The 22321-nt window shown below is 53.5% G+C and overlaps 1 protein-coding gene across 1 annotated transcript; it reads right to left on the bottom strand.

Annotated features, from left to right (window-relative positions):
- Positions 1 to 1055: 1055 nt before the first annotated feature.
- LOC149431457 (ATP-dependent RNA helicase DHX30-like) lies at positions 1056 to 20875 on the bottom strand. Its single transcript, XM_089665588.1, has 4 exons — positions 20715 to 20875; positions 15391 to 15521; positions 8089 to 8199; positions 1056 to 1196 (listed from the first exon to the last, which is right to left on the bottom strand). Exons 1-4 carry the CDS (start codon positions 20842 to 20844, stop codon positions 1062 to 1064), a joined length of 507 nt encoding a protein of 168 aa, XP_089521714.1. The 5' UTR covers positions 20845 to 20875; the 3' UTR covers positions 1056 to 1061.
- Positions 20876 to 22321: the final 1446 nt, after the last annotated feature.

Here is a 22321-nt window from a genome sequence, read left to right as displayed (position 1 = left end):
TGACTTTGGACAGGAGGTGCTTGGGATTTGGAAACTCTTTCATGGCCGCCAATTCTTCATCACTGTCCAGAGCCATTTGTCTGCGGAGAGAATCCTTGTCAATATCATCCAATCTAATACGACCCTGATCCGTCCAGGAAACCCGGAGTCTCTACTACGACCCCGATCCGTCCAGGAAACCCGGAGTCTCTACTACGACCCCGATCCGGCCAGGAACCCAGGAGTCTCTACAAGGACCCCGATCCGGCCAGGAACCCAGGAGTCTCTACAAGGACCCGATCCGGCCAGGAACCCAGGAGTCTCTACAAGGACCCCGATCCGGCCAGGAACCCAGGAGTCTCTACAAGGACCCCGATCGGCCAGGAACCCAGGAGTCTCTACAAGGACCCCGATCCGGCCAGGAACCCAGGAGTCTCTACAAGGACCCCGATCCGGCCAGGAACCCAGGAGTCTCTACAAGGACCCCGATCCGGCCAGGAACCCAGGAGTCTCTACAAGGACCCCGATCCGGCCAGGAACCCAGGAGTCTCTACAAGGACCCCCGATCCGGCCAGGAACCCAAAAGTCTCTACAAGGACCCCCGATCCGGCCAGGAAACCAAGGAGTCTCTACAAGGACCCCGATCCGGCCAGGAACCCACAGTCTCTACAAGGACCCCGATCCGGCCAGGAACCCACAGTCTCTACAAGGACCCCGATCCGGCCAGGAACCCAGAGTCTCTACAAGTACCCCAATCCGGCCAGGAACCCAGAGTCACTACAAGGAACCCGATCCGGCCAGGAACACGGAGTCTCTACAAGGACCCCGATCCGGCCAGGAACCCCGGAGTCTCTAAAAAGGACCCCGACCCAGCCAAGAACACGGAACCACTACAATGACCCTGATCCTGCCAGGAGCAGGGAGTCTCTACAAGGACCCCCGACCCAGCCAAGAACATGGAACCTCTACAAGGACCCGACCCTGCCAGGAACACAGATTTCCCAACAAGAAGACAAAAAATAGGGATGAGCCATCATTGCGGAAAACCCGAATACCGGACCCTCTAACTGTACTACCTGGGATTAGTCCTGGCCGCACGGCTCTTCTGTGCTCTCAATTTGCTCTTTCCCTTTCTTCTCTGCCGGAGAATATGCTTCAAGTGGAGCCTTGAACTCCTTGTGCTGGGACTCTGTTCCCGAATCCATTAAGCCAAGATCCTAAAGAGGAGAGGAATCCGGTCACTGAAGAGTCATCCACAGAAATACACCCCAAACACAGCACTACGGTATATGTCAGAGCTATATCTATGTATAATCATAATAATTTTTGTTTATTAAAACTCTTAAAAACTAACAGCGTAATAAAAACATATTTACATAAGTATACTTACATGCACAAGCAGAACTAAATATACAAATCCAAACATATTTAATATTGTTATGATTACACTGTTCAACAAATTTTTATTTTTTGCCAGTTTTGGAAACAAAAGGATCCATTTCTTAATGAATTTGACATTCTGAGTTCAAATATAACAATGAAGTTTGTCAATTGGCTCTAGTTTTCTGTAAACGGAAAGTTTTCTACTTAGGCGTAATGACTACATAATGCACAATAATTATATAGATAGATGTCTTTCCACAAATATAAAGCAAGTGATATTGACTACATATAAGCCTAAATGGCATAATATATTGCATAGGATTACCAAGAAAAATTATAGCCATCAGCTAAGTTGAATCATTTTAATACTTAGGATTCTCAACTAGTTTTGTCTTCAGTTTGTGTCGGTTTTGCTTCTCTTGGCTTTTCTCTTGTATTCGAGGAAAGGGCTATCTCTTACAACTGTCCAGCAATAGTCAGCAAGCATTGATGGGCTCCCATTTACCTTGATATCTTCTTTTCATAGCTGCAAATGTCTTGATGGAAGCGCTCTCCGTGTTCATCACTCACTGCTCCACAGTTTGGTGGGAAAAAATCCAGATGCGAATGTAGAAAATGAATTTTTAGAGACATGTTGCAACCCAGATTTCTGTAAGTTCTGGATGAGTTTTTCTACCACTTTCTTGTAGTCTGGTGTTTTATTGTTTCCAAGAAAATTTGATGTCACTGATACAAATGCTGTCCAGGCAGCCTTTTCCTTTCCACGCAACAGAGAAAGAAACTCATCATCATGAATAAGTTTACGAATCTGTGGCCCAACAAAGACTCCTTCATTTATATATATAAATATAATAATAAAAAATAATATAAAACTCTGCCTTGTTCTTCGGAAGATCCAGGTCTCTGATAAGATCGCTCAATTCCACTTGTGTAATGAGGTGTGGTTCAGTGGGTGTGGATGGAAGAAGTCTGGGTCATGTGAGGTTGACGGTTGATGACTACACGCTTCAGGTTCTTCCTCACTTGACTCAACCACGAAGGATTCTGGTGCTTTAGGAATTGGTAGCCCCTCTCCATGAGGAACTGGACGTATTGCCGATGGAATATTTGGATAGTGCACAGATAACTATTTCTTCTTATTTAGCCCTTTTGTTGGAGGCACCACTACAAAAGTAACAATTACTAACATGATCTGTTGGCTCTCTCCAAATCATTGGCACAGCGAAAGGCATAGATGCCTTTTTTCCATTCAACCATTGCTCCCAGTGCCGTCCCACAAGAATTGCAGCATATATGTGGTGCCCAGCTCTTGTCCTGGTCTCCTATCTTGCAGCCAAAATACAAGTTGTAGGCTTTCTTAATCATTCCTGTTTATCCTCCTTTTTTGTGAGATAAAAGTTATTTCACCGCAGATATAGCAGAAAATTATCTGCTTTATTCACACAAGTTCGAGGCATTACTGAGTAGCCTATATAAGCATAAAACGAAATGTAAAGACGAACTCCAATCAGCTACAGATACTGCAGCTTTTATGCAGTGAAGTGATGCAATTAAAGGCTAATATCGCATCATCTCATTATACATGACATTTTCTATTGGTCACCAGTATCAATTGCGCAATATGCAGCTGAAGTTGCATCATCATTTTGAATGGCTTACGTCATTAGATGGGTGAATATATCATGGAAACTAGAGCCAATCAACATTTTTTAGGGTCATTTTCGTTTTCAGCACCCCAAAATTATGTAAGATTAGCTAATTTTATGCCCAAACTTTTTTACCTGTTGAACAGTGTTATTTACCTCCACCTAACCCCCACCCCCAGGCGAACAATAACCCCTTCCATACAGGGCACTTTTACCCCCCTTCCTGCCCAGGCCATTTTTCAGGTTTCAGCGCTCTCACACTTTGGATGACAATTGTGCGGTCATACAACATTGTTCCCAAACTAAAATTTTATCATTTTTATTTTTTTTTTGTTTTATTTTTGCTAAATTAACAAAAAAAGACTGAAAATTTTGAAAAAAAAAAAAAAAAAAAAAACACGTTTTTTCTTTGTTTCTGTTATAAAAGTTTGCAATAAATAATTGTTCTCATAAATTTAGGGCGAGATGTATTCTGCTACATGTCTTTGGTGAAAATAACCCAAATTAGGATGTATTATTTAGTTTGTAGGAAAGTTATAGAGTTCACAACTATGGGATAGATCTGAAAATTGATCAATCCTGAAAGTACTGACAGCCAATCTAATTTCTTGAGGTCCAAGAATTTTAGAACAGTACAGAAATCCCCCAAACGTCAGGACGGGACAGATATCCCCCCCCCCACAAACGTCAGGACGGGACAGATATCCCCCCAAACGTCAGGACGGGGCAGATACCCCCCAAACGTCAGAACGGGGCAGATACCCCCCAAAACGTCAGAACGGGGCAGATACCCCCCAAACGTCAGAACGGGGCCAGATACCCCCCAAACCGTCAGAACGGGGCAGATACCCCCCCAACGTCAGAACGGGGCAGATACCCCCCAAACGTCGGGACGGGACAGATATCCCCTCCAACGTCGGGACGGGGCAGATATCCCCCCAAACGTCGGGACGGGGCAGATACCCCCCAAACGTCGGGACGGGGCAGATACCCCCCAAACGTCGGGACGGTGCAGATACCCCCCAAACGTCCGGGACGGTGCAGATACCCCCCAAACGTCGGGACGGTGCAGATACCCCCCAAACGTCGGGACGGTGCAGATACCCCCCAAACGTCGGGACGGTGCAGATACCCCCCAAACGTCGGGACGGTGCAGATACCCCCCAAACGTCGGGACGGTGCAGATACCCCCCAAACGTCGGGACGGTGCAGATACCCCCCCAAACGTCGGGACGGTGCAGATACCCCCCAAACGTCGGGACGGTGCAGATACCCCCCAAACGTCGGGACGGTGCAGATACCCCCCAAACGTCGGGACGGTGCAGATACCCCCCAACGTCGGGACGGTGCAGATACCCCCAAACGTCGGGACGGTGCAGATACCCCCCAAACGTCGGGACGGTGCAGATACCCTCCCAAACGTCGGGACGGTGCAGATACCCCCCAAACGTCGGGACGGTGCAGATACCCCCAAACGTCGGGACGGTGCAGATACCCCCCAAACGTCGGGACGGTGCAGATACCCCCCAAACGTCGGGACGGTGCAGATACCCCCCAAACGTCGGGACGGTGCAGATACCCCCCAAACGTCGGGACGGTGCAGATACCCCCCAAACGTCGGGACGGTGCAGATACCCCCCAAACGTCGGGGACGGTGCAGATACCCCCCAAACGTCGGGACGGTGCAGATACCCCCCAAACGTCGGGACGGTGCAGATACCCCCCAAACGTCGGGACGGTGCAGATACCCCCCAAACGTCGGGACGGTGCAGATACCCCCCAAACGTCGGGACGGTGCAGATACCCCCCAAACGTCGGGACGGTGCAGATACCTCCCAAACGTCAGGACGGTGCAGATACCCCCCAAACGCCAGGACGGTACAGATACCCCCCAAACGTCAGGACGGTACAGATATCCCCCAACGTCAGGACGGTAACAGATATCCCCCAAACGTCAGGACGGTACAGATATCCCCCAAACGTCAGGACGGTACAGATATCCCCCAAATGTCAGGACGGTACAGATATCCCCCCAAATGTTAGGACGGTACAGATATCCCCCCAAATGTCAGGACGGTACAGATATCCCCCCAAATGTCAGGACGGTACAGATATCCCCCCAAATGTTCAGGACGGTACAGATATCCCCCCAAATGTCAGGACGGTACAGATATCCCCCCAAATGTCAGGACGGTACAGATATCCCCCAAATGACCACTTTTTGCAAAGTAGACAGTCCGATGTATTTCATAACAGGCATGGCGAGTTTTTTGAAGTTGTAATTTGTCATAATTTTTCGGAAAATGAAAAATTTTTTTTTAAAAATTTCATTTTTTTTTTCCTTTTTACATACTGTCACCAGTGCAGTACAGCGTCATCATATAACTGGCATGGCGGTGATCAGGGACACTGGCGACAGTACACACAAGAAAAATTTATAATTTTTTTTTTTTTTTTTATTAGTTTTATTTTTTTATTACTTTTTTTTTTAAGATTTTTTTTTTTCATATTTCACTATGACCAAGGTAGTATAATGTTACCATAGTAACATTGTACTACTTTTGGGAAGTGATCAGTATTTTTTTTTTTTTCAATGAATGTGCACATCAACCAGACCTGCTCTCTAGCCCTCACAGTCCCGCCTGGCTCCGGGACCTTTCCTGTCCTTAGTCCTAGTGAAGGTGTTAAAGTCACAACCGAAGACAACTTGCTGGGCTGTTAAAAGAAAAGGCTTGATCTTCATGAAGAGGCATTTCCTGTCCCATTTTGTCTGGGGCCCATAGATGTTAATCAGGCGCAGGTCCTGCCCCCCCCCCCATGGAGACATCCAAGACCATGCATCTCCCCATTTCTACCTCAATAATCCGCCGACAGGTTACCATGCCGGAAAAAGCACCACAACTCCAATGTAAGGTTCGGCCGCAAGAGACCAGAAGGAGGGGCCGCAACTCAACTCCTCCTCCACCAGATGAATATCCACCAAACTGGACAACCTGGTCTCTTGCAAAAAGAAAATGTCAGCATCAAACCTGCTGAGCAAAAATAAGGCCATGTTACGAGCACTTTCTGACTTTAAGCTGGCGACATTAATGGTCGCCACCTTCAAAGAAGTGGGAACTGCCATCAGGATGATCGAGGTACACGTTTCTTAGCCTGCTTACCACCCTCCCTACTTGAAGACCCTACACGCTTCAGTGTCTTCTGCGATTCCTCCTCCATGGAAACCACAGACTCATCACCCGAAGATCCCTCATCCTCCACCTCAGATAACACATCAAAAGTGTTTGACACCTCCACCCACCCTCCCAGGTTCAGGCACAGGCACATCCTTCTTCCGCTTCTTCTTCCCAGACTTCCTTTTTGCCTCCAACCACTCCATATCATCATTTAACAACCCACACTGCAAAGCCCCCTCCCCTGCCCTTCCACCATCACCAACAACATCATCCACTCCACTCATCACAGCGGTCCCCCCAACCTTCACCCCAGCACCCCCCACCGCCTCACACCCCTCCGATCCTCAGATGCCAGGGAGCAGGGGTCGATGCAACCATACACACTGGTCCAGCAACCTCCACAGCCCCCACTACCTCTGGGGAAACGGACATAGGAGGATCAGACACAACATCCACTGACATTGACTCAGGGGACACAACACAAGGGAGATGACACAACATTGGATGGATCATCACACTGATACCACTGAGACAACAGGGAGAGACACATTGGGGACCCCTGGCACAGCCCCCCTCTCCTCTGAACATGGAGCCAAAAGCTGACTGGTTATGCATGGCCTCAGGGCACTGGCTGTACGAATGGTCAACCTTATCACAAAGATTGCACCTGATGACATTGCAATCCTTAGCCAGATGCCCCAGATCCTGACATAGAGAGCACTATCTCTGGACATGAGGAGGCGAAGTGACCCCGAGAACTGCACTTATTACAGAGCTTGGGCTGTCCAGGGTAGAACACCACAATCCTATCCTTCCCAATGAAGGCTGAGGAGGGCAGATGCTGGACCACATTCCCACACACATACAGCCTCATCTACACCGACCACATCCCTCTCTCATCCACAATCTTCTTCAGAGGGATCAGTAGCTCCCCAAATCCTCTCAGCTAGATAGCCAAGTCAGCAGAAGGGATCGATTCATTCCTTACTAGGATGGTGGCATTCTTAACCAGAGGTTGGCATGAGACAGGTTTTGGGACAAGTCCCTTCCACTCTGGCAGACCCATTGCCAAAATCATGTCCACAACCAACCTCCTGACAGCGGGAGCACCCCCACCTTCCCACCTGAGCTGCACCACATTCCGCCACCTGAAAGACAGGTGTGCAGATGGCAGACCTCCCCCGAGCTGACAGCCTGATGTGACCCCCTCCTTTCAGCCAGAGCCCCAGAGCTTTGTCATGAAGAACTTTCCTTTTTTTTTTTTTTTTTTTATAGTCAGCTTTCAGGCTCATTAGCTTTTCCTCCTCCTTCGCAGTTCTCACCAAATGGTCAGCAACCCGCTCTCTGAAGGCAGGGAGGGATTTCTCCTTTTAAGGGCCACAGCCAAGGTCTTCAGGTGTAGGTGAAGCTTGGGAGCACAAGCTGGGTCCCTCAGGGGGAACATGGCCTGGGCCATTCCCAAAATCATTCATCTTTGCTGGGGCCAGGCAAGCAGGCCTGGCCCCCTAGTGTCTGGGGAGAGAGCTACAGCACAAGCAACCTCTCTGGTGCAGAGACTGATGGGACTGGCTCAGCATTCTCTGTACAGCACTGCTGTATATGTCAGAGCTATATACATGTAGAATATTAATAGTGTGTGACTCTGGGGGGACATTAGAGCGTAAGCTCCTCTGATACAGATTTTATTTTTTTTTTTTTAGCCCCGTTCACATAGAACAAATGTAGGTTTACTTTCACTGGGTGAATCAGTCACTCCCTTGCACCATTAAACTGGGCAATCATACCGGAGGCCAGTAAACTGGAGCGTGTTGATGAACACAATGTGTTAGAACATACAGACATCTGTTTAGACCGGAGTTCATCTTCCACAGCACAGATGATAGGAAGGGGAAGATCCGCCATACCTGAAATATTTTACACGCTTGCGCTGCTGCATGACACTCGGCATCGTATTTCTGCTCACCACATCCTTCCACTTCAAAGGGTTTCGGCCACTTGATTCGCAGGGTGACTCTCTAGGATGCAGAGGAAACAACATACACAGAAAAAACAGATGGTGAGAACATTATTAACATTATTACATTTGATTTTACCCCATTTGCAAAGAACGAATTTACATGCCGTTTCGATGGCCAAAACAGCTAGGTATAATAATGGCCATACAGCATGAGACATCAATGATGTCACATGGGGCGGGGTCACTCAGGGATGTTCCCAGTTGGGGTACTTTTTTTTATTTTTAGCAGAGTTGGGGAAGGTTAGAACCTCTGTCAGCTTTGTATTGCTAAATTCAAAGAAATCTCAGAGAGATTCCACAAACATTTGTACCCCCCATGCTTCCTGGGCTCCACACACCCACCAATGGACCTGGGGCTGGCAGTTGTTAGTGGGGTCAAATTAATGTTAGTTTTCGACCACAGCGATGGGAAAATTCGAAGGCGCAAAATATAAAACTCTCCTCAATCGAACGAATATTCGGACAGTGCATGTGGGTTTTCGTTCAGAAATTACATTCATTTTAAAATTGAATATTAACCACTTGCCTACCAGGCACTTATACCCCCTTATTTACCAGGCCAATTTTCAGCTTTCAGCGCTGCCGCACTTTGATTGACAATTGCGCGGTCATGCAACATTGTACCCATATGAAATTTTGATCATTTTTTTTCTCACAAATAGAGCTTTCTTTTGGTGGAATTTAATCGCCACTGGGCGCTTTACTTTTTGCGCTATAAATAAAAAATTGCCAAAAATTAAAAAAAAAAAAAAAAGTTTCTTTGTTTCTATTATAAAATTTTTCAAACAGGTAATTTTTCTCCTTCGCTGATGTGCGTTGATGAGGCAGCACTGATAGGCGGCACTGATAGGCGGCACTGATGGGCACTGATGGGCAGCACTAAAGGGCACTGAGAGGCAGTACTAATGAGGTGGCACGGATAGGCGGCACTGATAGACAGCACTAATGAGGCGTCACGGATAGGCGGCACTAATATGCAGCACTGATAGGCGGCACTGATGATGGGTACTGATAGACGGCACTGACTGGCATCACTGCTGGGCACTGACTGGCGGCACTGACTGGCACAACCGCTGGGCACTGACTGGCAGCACTGCTGGGCTGCACTGGTGGGCAGCACTGGTTGGTGGGCACAGGTGGGTGGCACTGGTGGGCACAGGTGGGTGGGCACAGGTGGGTGGCACTGCTGGGCACAGGTAGGTGGCACTTCTGGACACAGGTGTGTGAAATTGCAGAGTGGCACTGGTGGGCACAGGTGGGTGCACTGGTGGGCACAGGTGGGTGCACTGGTGGGCACAGGTGGGTGATCTGCTGGGCACAGGTGGGCGGAGCTAGTGGGCGCACTGCAGGGCACAGGTGGGCGGAACTTGCGGGTGGCACTGCTGGGCACCGATCATCAGGGCACTGATCATCAGTGCCCTGATGATCGGTGCCGATCCCCGCTCTGACAACTGCCGGTTCTCGGCAGTGCTTTCCTCACGATCTGACAGCGTGAGGAAAGTGCAGCCGAGAACCGGCACTTGCATTTCCCTCTGATCAGCGTGTCATTGGACACCACTGATCAGGTGGTAAAAGGCCGCTGTGATTGGCCTTTTACCACATCACATGATCAGCTGTGTCCGTAGGACACAGCGATCACGGAGATCGCCGGGTGCGCGCGAGCACGTTCTGGGGGGACGTCATATGACGTCCACTCAGAACTGGCCGGCCGCAGTGCAGCCGTCATTCGGCTATCTGCAGTAGGCAACAAGTTAAAAAGCAAGTGACATTTTCTGACGACATTAGCGTCTTCATTAAAAGTACAAAGTATTTTTGTACGAATATTCTCCGAACATCTATACGTTGGGGGGGGGAGACCAGAGAACATCCATTTGGTGATCTCCCCTACCTAATAAGGAGGGTAGGTGAGCAATCAGGGGTCTAACAGACATTTGATTTCTCAAAGAGAACTTGCCACCAAAAAGTATCACAAATGAAGTTTAGTGGTAAAAAAAAAATTAAAAAAAAAAAATAAAGTTGCACCAAAGCACTTAAAAACCCACCCAAAAAAAAAATAAAAAACTAGGGCCCCCCTGCCTCCCCCATACAAATGCAAACACAACCATAAGGAGCACCTATGTAGGAAATGTTGATTACTCTACAAATGTTACATATCGCCGCGCATGTTGGACCAAGATGAAAGTGGTTGGGAAGGTTCAAAGTTTTGTACCTTCATACATTCTATGCATGAAAGCAAAAAAATCTTCTGTGTGTAGCAGTGCCCCCAGCCCCCTCAATACTTACCTAAGCCCCATCGAAATCCAGCTATGCGCACGACAGCCTCAGCTGTCCGGGGTCTCTGCCTCCTCATTAGCGGAGACAGCAAGCGGGGGCCATTAACTCCCGCTGCTGTCAATCACAGCCAGTCAGCCAATGAGGAGAGAGAGGGGGTGGGGCCAAACCACAGCTCCGTGTGTGTGGACACATGGAGCAGTGGGTGCCCCATAGCAAGCTGCTAGCTGTGGTGGGCACCTGACAAAAAGGAGGAGCCAGGAGAGCCTGCAGGGACACGAGAAGGAGGAGCATGCGGGCTGCTCTGTGCAAAACCAACGCACACAGCAGGGAAGTATAGACATGTTTGTTATTTTACAAAAAAAAAAAAAAAAAAAAAAAAAGAACGTTTAGAATCGCTTCGGTAATTCTAGGCCCATGATTCATGGTTAACTCTAAAACGATGACCTGTAGAGGCTTTTAAAGCATCACCTATGGAACATTTACATTTGTCGCCATTTCACACGTTTTCAATTCTTGGCTTGTTGGGTATCTATTTACTCAGCACAACCTCATTTTTAAATGTTACCGGTAAATCGGATAATAGCTTGAGCTTATGTGCCCTAAAATTAACTGCAGTGTACAGGTGTACCTCAGTTTACAATCCACTGAAAATAACATATAATTTTTTTTTCCGCAATACGAAGTGTATGTTACAATTCTTATATGAAATATACTTCTGAGCCACTGAGGGATACAAATATCTGTGTATATATAAACAATATGTCGCAGGCGTCCTTGCTCACCCTCACGTGGTGTGCGTCAGTAAGATAGCAAAAAATTGTGTTGGGTGCCGCGCTCTATTTATTATTGTAAAAATAAAAAAATTAAAGAATTATTATTTGTACCATTATTATTTAAACTAATGTGTGTTAATCTCTTAATTATCACCATGAGTGAACATGTGTGCACCTTGTGCCAATAAAAAGTAAAATTAAAAAAAATATAAAAAAAAAAAATAATATAATAAAAAACAAAATAATTCTAAATAATAAAAATAATTTGAGGATAAATAGTCCCATATGCAGTGTGATCAAGTCAAATTCCTTATACAGTTGTGACCAAAATTATTCAACCCCCACTGAAATTGAGTGTTTTGGCCAGTTTGACATTGCTTTTGATCATTCAGTCATCTTGCTTACATTTACATTAAAGAGGCACTTGTAGGTCAGACAAATATAACATAACAGTTATAATGAAATAACCACAAATGTCTTTTCTGTGCTCACAGCATTATCAGTTTTATTCAACCCCCAAGTGACATTCAATCTTAGTACTTAGTACAGCATCCTTTTACAGTTATAACAGCTTTTAAACGTGAAGCATAGCTTGACACAAGTGTCTTGCAGCGATCTACGGGTATCTTCGCCCATTCTTCATGGGCAAAGGCCTCCAGTTCAGTCACATTCTTAGGCTTGCGCACTGCAACTGCTTTCTTTAAGTCCCACCAGAGGTTCTCAATCGGATTTAAGTCTGGTGACTGCGATGGCCACTCCAAAATGTTCCAGCCTTTCCTCTGCAACCATGCTCTAGTGGACTTGGAGGTATGCTTGGGATCATTGTCCTGTTGAAAGGTCCAACGTCTCCCAAGCCTCAGGTGTGTGACGGACTGCATCACGTTTCCATCCAATATCTCCTGGTACTGAAGAGAATTCATGGTACCTTGCACACGCTGAAGCTTCCCTGTACCTGCAGAAGCAAAACAGCCCCAAAGCATGATTGACCCTCCACCATGCTTCACAGTAGGCAAGGTGTTCTTTTCATCATAGGCCTTGTTCTTCCTCCTCCAAACATAGCGTTGATCCATGGGCCCAAACAGTTCTAATTTTGTTTCATCAGTCCACAGAACACTATCCCACAACTTTTGTGGTTTGTCCACATGGCTTTTGGCATACTGCAGTCGACTCTTCTTATTCTTTGGAGACAGCAAGGGGGTACGCCTGGGAGTTCTGGCACGGAGGCCTTCATTACGCAGTGTGCGTCTTATTGTCTGGGCTGAAACTTCTGTACCCACATCTGACAAATCTTTTCTCAGTTCCTCAGCAGTCACACGGGGACTTCTCTCCACTCTACGCTTCAGGTAGCGCACAGCAGTCGAAGTCAGCATCTTCTTTCTGCCACGACCAGGTAGCGTTTCAACAGTGCCCTTTGCCTTGAATTTGCGAATGATGCTTCCTAAGGTGTCTCTTGGTATGTTTAACATCTTTGCAATCTTCTTATAGCCATTGCCCTTCCTGTGAAGAGAAATCACCTCTTCTCTTGTCTTCCTGGACCATTCTCTTGCCTTCACCATGTTTGTAACCACACCAGTAAATGTCTAGAAGGAGCTGAGTATCACAGTCATTTTAAAGCTGCCTAATTGGTGCTTATTATGCTTGATTGCTGCTCGGTGACATCCACAGGTGTTTTCAATACCTGATGGAAAGCACCTGTATGAACCTCTGTTCTTCAGAGTGGTAGTCTTTAAGGGGTTGAATAATTGTGGCAATGAAGAAACCACATAAGAACCATTTACTACTGTATTACATAAACAATTGATGTCATTTTAGTTGCATTTGGGTAGTTACAACGTCCTTGTAGGATTTGATTCTGAATACAATTCCAAATGTACACTATAGTCCCTAAACCCCTTTACAGCATTGGGGGTTGAATAATTTTGGTCACAACTGTAAGTTCAGGAGAAGAATGAATGCAGTATACTCTCCTTTTTGCTGGCATATACTGTGTAGCTGCAATGGTTATCAATAGAAGCTGCTCTGTAAATCACTGTGGTAAACGAGATCTCTCCTTCCCCCACCTCTCCTTCCCCCACCTCTCCTTCCATGGATCATAAGGGGAATAAGAAGAAGTACAGTGTCTTATCCAGGGTAAATAGCTTTAATGTACGCTAGTAATACACTCACATGAGTTAAAAAAGGAATGCGCTTTTCATATTATAACCGCGGATAGCGGTGAGACCAGCCTTGTTGGTGTGCCTGCGCACAGTCAATACTCGCTGTGTCTGAATGCAGATGCGTGGTGACGTCACTGCCCCTCCCCTACGCGTTACGCTACAGGGACTCGTAGCTTCCTCTGGGGGATATAGTGTTCTATGGGGTTGAGTTCTGACCTCAACCCCATAGAACACCTTTGGGATGAATTATTATTATTATTATTATTATACAGGATTTATAAAGCGCCGATAGTTGGCTCAGCGCTGTACATTACAGAGGGGGACAGAACATGTGACAGAACAATACCTATACAATGCAAAACATGAGGGGATCGAGGGCCCTGCTCTTTCCAGCTTACAATCTAGGAGGGAGGGGATGGTGGCACAGGAGGAGATAGCTGTGGGGGATGGGGTGGTAGGAAGAGTGGAGGAGGTCGGCAAGTTAGCAGGGGGCGGGGTAGGCTTCCCTGAAGAGATGGGTTTTCAGGGTGCGCCTAAAGGAGAGAAGAGTAGGTGATAATCTGATGGGTTGGGGCAGGAAGTTCCAGAGGATGGGTGACACCCTGGAGAAGTCCTGGAGGCGGGCATGGGAGGAGGAGACCAGGGAACTAGAGAGAAGGGGGTCTTGTGAGGAGCGGAGTGTGCGTGCTGGGAGGCACTTGGATATTAGGTCAGTGATGTAGTTCGGGGCAGTATGGTGGACAGCTTTGTACGTCAGTGTTAGGATTTTGAATTTGATCCGTTGCGCAATCGGAAGCCAGTGGAGGGATTGGCAGAGGGGGGTGGCGGAAACGGAGCGGTTGGAAAGGTGAATGAGTCTGGCAGCCGTACTCAGGATGGACTGAAGCGGGGATAGCCAGCGGCGAGGCAGGCCAGTGAGGAAGGAGTTGCAGTATTTAGAGTGGAGACTGCGAGCCAGGCCTCCTCCCCCGACATCAGTGCCTGAAGAATGGTCCAACCTTCCCATAGACACCCTCCTAAACCTTGTGGACGGCCTTCCCAGAAGAGTTGAAGCTGTTATAGCTGCAAAGGGCGGGGCCAACTCAATATTGAACCCTATGGACTAAGACTGGGGGGCCATTAAAGGTCATGTGTGTGGAAAGGGCGGGGCCAACTCAATATTGAACCCTACGGACTAAGACTGGGGGGCCATTAAAGGTCATGTGTGTGGAAAGGGCGGGGCCAACTCAATATTGAACCCTACGGACTAAGACTGGGGGGCCATTAAAGGTCATGTGTGTGGAAAGGGCGGGGCCAACTCAATATTGAACCCTACGGACTAAGACTGGGGGTCCATTAAAGGTCATGGGCATGGAAAGCCCGGCGGTCCAATACTTCTGGTAATATAGTATTTGTTTTAACTAAAATAACTTTCAATGTATTTTTTTATTAACAGAAAATATGAGTTTGATAACCCGTGGCGCCAATATCACGTGACGTACAGAATTGGATCTACCACCATTTTATTCTCCAGGGTCTCTGCTTCCATGAAAATATATCTTATTTGAAGGGGGTTTAACATGTGCGCAAAAAATGCAAAAATGGCTCTGGAAGTATAAGGGTTAAAGACTAATGCAGGCCAACTTTTTTTGGTTTTGGATGGGGTGGGGGGAGGGTTCTATTTCTTCTTTGTGACCCCGCAAGTAGATGGCACTTCATTAAATGTCCTGGGGTTACTAGGACAAGGAATTGGGGGGGTTGTCATTGGGAAAGGAAGGCACGGACAGCAGTGAAACATAGTCAGATGTTCCAACCGTTCCCCACTCCACTAAAAATGTGACTATGTCTGTGTCCCGGTTGCAGAGATTTCCTCTCACTTCCTCTTCTGATAGGAAGTGACGGAAAATCACCCAACAGTAGCACAGAGAGAGGCTCCACCCACAAAGGGACAGTTAGGTGTGGAGGGTGAAGTCCTGGTGGATGGGGAGGGGGCAGTGTCCTCCTTACGTAGCCCTGGTCGGAGCCGGTGCTGACATAGGTCAGTTTGTCACGGATGTCGGTGCAGTCCAGGGCACGGATGAGGGTGTAGTAGAGGAGTTCCTTCGGCTTCGGGAATTTCTTCAGAAGATCGCGAGACTCTACAGAAAAGAGAAAATCCGACGTCAGCCCAAGATCCGGAGCCCGGAGTCAGAGCTACTGCAAGAGGCAAGGTATCGTGGGAAAAGGGGGAGGGGAAACAGGGGGCAGTGACACCTGATTGGGGACGACGACGACACCAACACACTGGAGGGGGGAATAAGGACACCGATGCCATATAGGGGATGGAGGGGGCAGAGGACAATGAGGTAGAGGGGGGAGAAGTCCCAGAGGACACAGACACCTGAGGAGGAAGGGGGGGGGGGGGACAGAGGACAGACGCCTGACATGGGGGGGGGGGGAGACAGAGGGCACAGACGCCCGACATGGGGGGGGACAGAGGACACAGACGCCCGACATGGGGGGGGGGGGGACGGAGGACACAGACGCCTGACATGGGGGGGGGGGGACAGAGGACACAGACGCCTGACATGGGGGGGGGGGGGACAGAGGACACAGACGCCTGACATGGGGGGGGGGGGGACAGAGGACACAGACGCCTGACATGTGGGGGGGGGACAGAGGACACAGACGCCTGACATGGGGGGGGGGGGACAGAGGACACAGACGCCTGACATGGGGGGGGGGACAGAGGACACAGACGCCTGACATGGGGGGGGGGGACAGAGGACACAGGCGCCTGACATGGGGGGGGGACGACAGAGGACACAGACGCCTGACATGGGGGGGGGGACGACAGAGGACACAGACGCCCGACATGGGGGGGGGGACAGAGGACACAGACGCCCGACATGGGGGTGGGGGGGACAGAGGACACAGACGCCCGACATGGGGGGGGGGACAGAGGACACAGACGCCCGACATGGGGGGGGGGACAGAGGACACAGACGCCCGACATGGGGGGGGGGACAGAGGACACAGACGCCCGACATGGGGGGGGGACAGAGGATACAGACGCCCGACATGGGGGGGGGGACAGAGGACACAGACGCCCGACATGGGGGGGGGGGGGACAGAGGACACAGACGCCCGACATGGGGGTGGGGGGGACAGAGGACACAGACGCCCGACATGGGGGGGGGGGGGACAGAGGACACAGACGCCCGACATGGGGGGGGGACAGAGGACACAGACGCCCGACATGGGGGGGGGACAGAGGACACAGACGCCCGACATGGGGGGGGGACAGAGGACACAGACGCCCGACATGGGGGGGGGGGACAGAGGACACAGACGCCCGACATGGGGGGGGGGACGACGACAGAGGACACAGACGCCCGACATGGGGGGGGGGGACGACAGAGGACACAGGCGCCCGACATGGGAGGGGGGGACAGAGGACACAGACGCCCGACATGGGGGGGGGGGGACAGAGGACACAGACGCCCGACATGGGGGGGGGGGGGACAGAGGACACAGACGCCCGACATGGGGGGGGGGACAGAGGACACAGACGCCTGACATGGGGGGGGGGGACAGAGGACACAGACGCCTGACATGGGGGGGGGACAGAGGACACAGACGCCTGACATGGGGGGGGGACAGAGGACACAGACGCCTGACATGGGGGGGGGACAGAGGACACAGACGCCTGACATGGGGGGGGGACAGAGGACACAGACGCCTGACATGGGGGGGGGGACAGAGGACACAGACGCCTGACATGGGGGAGGGGGACAGAGGACACAGACGCCTGACATGGGGGGGGGGGGGACAGAGGACACAGACGCCTGACATGGGGGGGGGGGGACAGAGGACACAGGCGCCTGACATGGGGGGGGGGGGACAGAGGACACAGGAGCCTGACATGGGGGGGGGGACAGGCGCCTGACATGGGGGGGGGGACAGGCGCCTGACATGGGGGGGGGGACAGGCGCCTGACATGGGGGGGGGGACAGGCGCCTGACATGGGGGGGGGGGACAGGCGCCTGACATGGGGGGGGGACAGGCGCCTGACATGGGGGGGGGACAGGCGCCTGACAGGGGGGGGGGGACAGGCGCCTGACAGGGGGGGGGACAGGCGCCTGACATGGGGGGGGGGGGAGACAGGCGCCTGACATGGGGGGGGGGGACAGGCGCCTGACAGGGGGGGGGAGACAGGCGCCTGACATGGGGGGGGGGGGGGGACAGGCGCCTGACATGGGGGGGGGGACAGGCGCCTGACATGGGGGGGGGGGGACAGGCGCCTGACATGGGGGGGGGGGGACAGGCGCCTGACATGGGGGGGGGGGACAGGCGCCTGACATGGGGGGGGGACAGGCGCCTGACATGGGGGGGGGACAGGCGCCTGACATGGGGGGGGGACAGGCGCCTGACATGGGGGGGGGACAGGCGCCTGACATGGGGGGGGGACAGGCGCCTGACATGGGGGGGGGACAGGCGCCTGACATGGGGGGGGGACAGGCGCCTGACATGGGGGGGGGACAGGCGCCTGACATGGGGGGGGGACAGGCGCCTGACATGGGGGGGGGACAGGCGCCTGACATGGGGGGGGGGGGGGACAGGCGCCTGACATGGGGGGGGGGGACAGGCGCCTGACATGGGGGGGGGGGGACAGGCGCCTGACATGGGGGGGGGGGGGGACAGGCGCCTGACATGGGGGGGGGGGGACAGGCGCCTGACATGGGGGGGGGGGGGGACAGGCGCCTGACATGGGGGGGGGGGGGGACAGGCGCCTGACATGGGGGGGGGGACAGGCGCCTGACATGGGGGGGGGGACAGGCGCCTGACATGGGGGGGGGGACGACAGGCGCCTGACATGGGGGGGGGGACGACAGGCGCCTGACATGGGGGGGGGGGGGACGACAGACGCCTGACATGGGGGGGGGACGACAGACGCCTGACATGGGGGGGGACGACAGACGCCTGACATGGGGGGGGACGACAGACGCCTGACATGGGGGGGGGGGCGACAGACGCCTGACATGGGGGGGGGGGGCGACAGACGCCTGACATGGGGGGGGGGGCGACAGACGCCTGACATGGGGGGGGGGGCGACAGACGCCTGACATGGGGGGGGGGGGGCGACAGACGCCTGACATGGGGGGGGGGGGGGACGACAGACGCCTGACATGGGGGGGGGGGGGACGACAGACGCCTGACATGGGGGGGGGAGGGACGACAGACGCCTGACATGGGGGGGGGGGGACGACAGACGCCTGACATGGGGGGGGGACGACGACAGACGCCTGACATGGGGGGGGGGGGACGGACAGACGCCTGACATGGGGGGGGGGGGGACAGACGCCTGACATGGGGGGGGGGGGGGGACAGACGCCTGACATGGGGGGGGGGGGGGGGACAGACGCCTGACATGGGGGGGGGACGACGGACGCCTGACATGGGGGGGGGGGGGACAGACGCCTGACATGGGGGGGGGGGACGGACAGACGCCTGACATGGGGGGGGGACGGACAGACGCCTGACATGGGGGGGGGGGACAGACGCCTGACATGGGGGGGGGGGACAGACGCCTGACATGGGGGGGGGGGACAGACGCCTGACATGGGGGGGGGGGGACAGACGCCTGACATGGGGGGGGGGGACAGACGCCTGACATGGGGGGGGGGGACAGACGCCTGACATGGGGGGGGGGACGACAGACGCCTGACATGGGGGGGGGGGGACGACAGACGCCTGACATGGGGGGGGGGACGACAGACGCCTGACATGGGGGGGGGGGACGACAGACGCCTGACATGGGGGGGGGGGGACGACAGACGCCTGACATGGGGGGGGGGGACGACAGACGCCTGACATGGGGGGGGGGGACGACAGACGCCTGACATGGGGGGGGGGACAGACGCCTGACATGGGGGGGGGGGGACAGACGCCTGACATGGGGGGGGGGGGCAGACGCCTGACATGGGGGGGGGGGGCAGACGCCTGACATGGGGGGGGGGGGGGACAGACGCCTGACATGGGGGGGGGGGGGACAGACGCCTGACATGGTGGGGGGGGACAGACGCCTGACATGGGGGGGGGGGACAGACGCCTGACATGGGGGGGGGGGGGCAGACGCCTGACATGGGGGGACAGACGCCTGACATGGGGGGGGGGGACAGACGCCTGACATGGTGGGGGGGGACAGACGCCTGACATGGGGGGGGGGACAGACGCCTGACATGGGGGGGGGGACAGACGCCTGACATGGGGGGGGGGGACAGACGCCTGACATGGGGGGGGGGGACAGACGCCTGACATGGGGGGGGGGGACAGACGCCTGACATGGGGGGGGGGACAGACGCCTGACATGGGGGGGGGGGACAGACGCCTGACATGGGGGGGGGGACAGACGCCTGACATGGGGGGGGGGGACAGACGCCTGACATGGGGGGGGGGACAGACGCCTGACATGGGGGGGGGGACAGACGCCTGACATGGGGGGGGGGACAGACGCCTGACATGGGGGGGGGGACAGACGCCTGACATGGGGGGGGGGGGGACAGACGCCTGACATGGGGGGGGGGGGACAGACGCCTGACATGGGGGGGGGACAGACGCCTGACATGGGGGGGGGACAGACGCCTGACATGGGGGGGGGGGGACAGACGCCTGACATGGGGGGGGGGGGACAGACGCCTGACATGGGGGGGGGGGGACAGACGCCTGACATGGGGGGGGGGGGACAGACGCCTGACATGGGGGGGGGGGGGACAGACGCCTGACATGGGGGGGGGGGCGACAGACGCCTGACATGGGGGGGGGGGCGACAGACGCCTGACATGGGGGGGGGGGCGACAGACGCCTGACATGGGGGGGGGGGACAGACGCCTGACATGGGGGGACAGACGCCTGACATGGGGGGGGACAGAGGACACAGACGTCTGACATGGGGGGGGGGACAGAGGACACAGACGTCTGACATGGGGGGGGGACAGAGGACACAGACGTCTGACATGGGGGGGGGGGGACAGAGGACACAGACGTCTGACATGGGGGGGGGGGGGACAGAGGACACAGACGTCTGACATGGGGGGACGACAGAGGACACAGACGTCTGACATGGGGGGGGACAGAGGACACAGACGTCTGACATGGGGGGGGACAGAGGACACAGACGTCTGACATGGGGGGGGACAGAGGACACAGACGTCTGACATGGGGGGGGGACAGAGGACACAGACGTCTGACATGGGGGGGGACAGAGGACACAGACGTCTGACATGGGGGGGGGACAGACACCTGAGGAGGGGGTAGAGGTCACGGACACTTAATAGGCAGGGCAGTCTAACCTCTCTTCATGTCTCCGTCTGTCTCCAGGCTCACCCGCTGCCCTCCCGCACACAACACCCGCATTTGTTGCACGGACACCCGGTACAGCATGCGACTGAGAAGCGGCATGACAGTCCTGTATACCGCCATGTCTGCGGAGTCATAGAGAAAAGAGGAGCTGGGAGGAGTGGCGGAGAATGACACAGCGCCATCAGCGAGAAGCGGCCGCTAGTAGAACTACAACCAGAGGGGATGTCCTTGCTACACCAACCAACTACACAGAGGAGTACACCAACCAACTACACAGAGGAGTACACCAACCAACTACACAGAGGAGTACACCAACCTATCCGACTACACAGAGGAGTACACCAACCAACTACACAGAGGAGTACACCAACCAACTACACAGAGGAGTACACCAACCAACTACACAGAGGAGTACACCAACCAACTACACAGAGGAGTACACCAACCTATCCGACTACACAGAGGAGTGCGCCAACCAACTACACAGAGGAGTACACCAACCTAACCAACTACACAGAGGAGTACACCAACCTATCCGACTACACAGAGGAGTACGCCAACCTATCCGACTACACAGGGGAGTGCGCCAACCTATCCGACTACACAGGGGAGTGCGCCAACCTATCCGACTACCCAGGGGAGTGCGCCAACCTATCCGACTACACAGAGGAGTGCGCCAACCTATCCGACTACACAGAGGAGTACGCCAACCAACTACACAGAGGAGTACACCAACCAACTACACAGAGGAGTACACCAACCTATCCGACTACACAGAGGAGTACACCAACCAACTACACAGAGGAGTACACCAACCAATTACACAGAGGAGTACACCAACCAACTACACAGAGGAGTACACCAACCAACTACACAGAGGAGTACACCAACCAACTACACAGAGGAGTACACCAACCAACTACACAGAGGAGTACACCAACCAACTACACAGAGGAGTACACCAACCAACTACACAAAGTAGTACACCAACCTATCCAACTACACAGAGTACATCAACCAACTACACGGAGGAGTACGCCAACCTATCCGACTGCGCAGAGGAGTACGCCAACCTATCCGACTGCGCAGAGGAGTACGCCATCCTATCCGACTGCGCAGAGGAGTACGCCAACCTATCCGACTGCGCAGAGGAGTACGCCAACCTATCCGTCTGCGCAGAGGAGTACGCCAACCTATCCGACTGCGCAGAGGAGTACGCCAACCTATCCGACTGCGCAGAGGAGTACGCCAACCTATCCGACTGCGCAGAGGAGTACGCCATCCTATCCGACTGCGCAGAGGAGTACGCCAACCTATCCGACTGCGCAGAGGAGTACGCCAACCTATCCGACTGCGCAGAGGAGTACGCCATCCTATCCGACTGCGCCGAGGAGTACGCCATCCTATCCGACTGCGCCGAGGAGTACGCCATCCTATCCGACTGCGCAGAGGAGTACGCCATCCTATCCGACTGCGCAGAGGAGTACGCCATCCTATCCGACTGCGCAGAGGAGTACGCCATCCTATCCGACTGCGCAGAGGGGTACGCCAACCTATCCGACTGCGCAGAGGGGTACGCCAACCTATCCGACTGCGC

The sequence above is a fragment of the Staurois parvus genome, unplaced genomic scaffold, assembly GCF_062004578.1.
Source record: "Staurois parvus isolate SC_StPar_1 unplaced genomic scaffold, SC_StPar_1.0 ptg002253l, whole genome shotgun sequence".
NCBI classification, from domain to species: domain Eukaryota; kingdom Metazoa; phylum Chordata; class Amphibia; order Anura; family Ranidae; genus Staurois; species Staurois parvus.
Note: the sequence above shows the minus strand (reverse complement) of the source record. Positions and strands in the feature narration are given on the sequence as shown.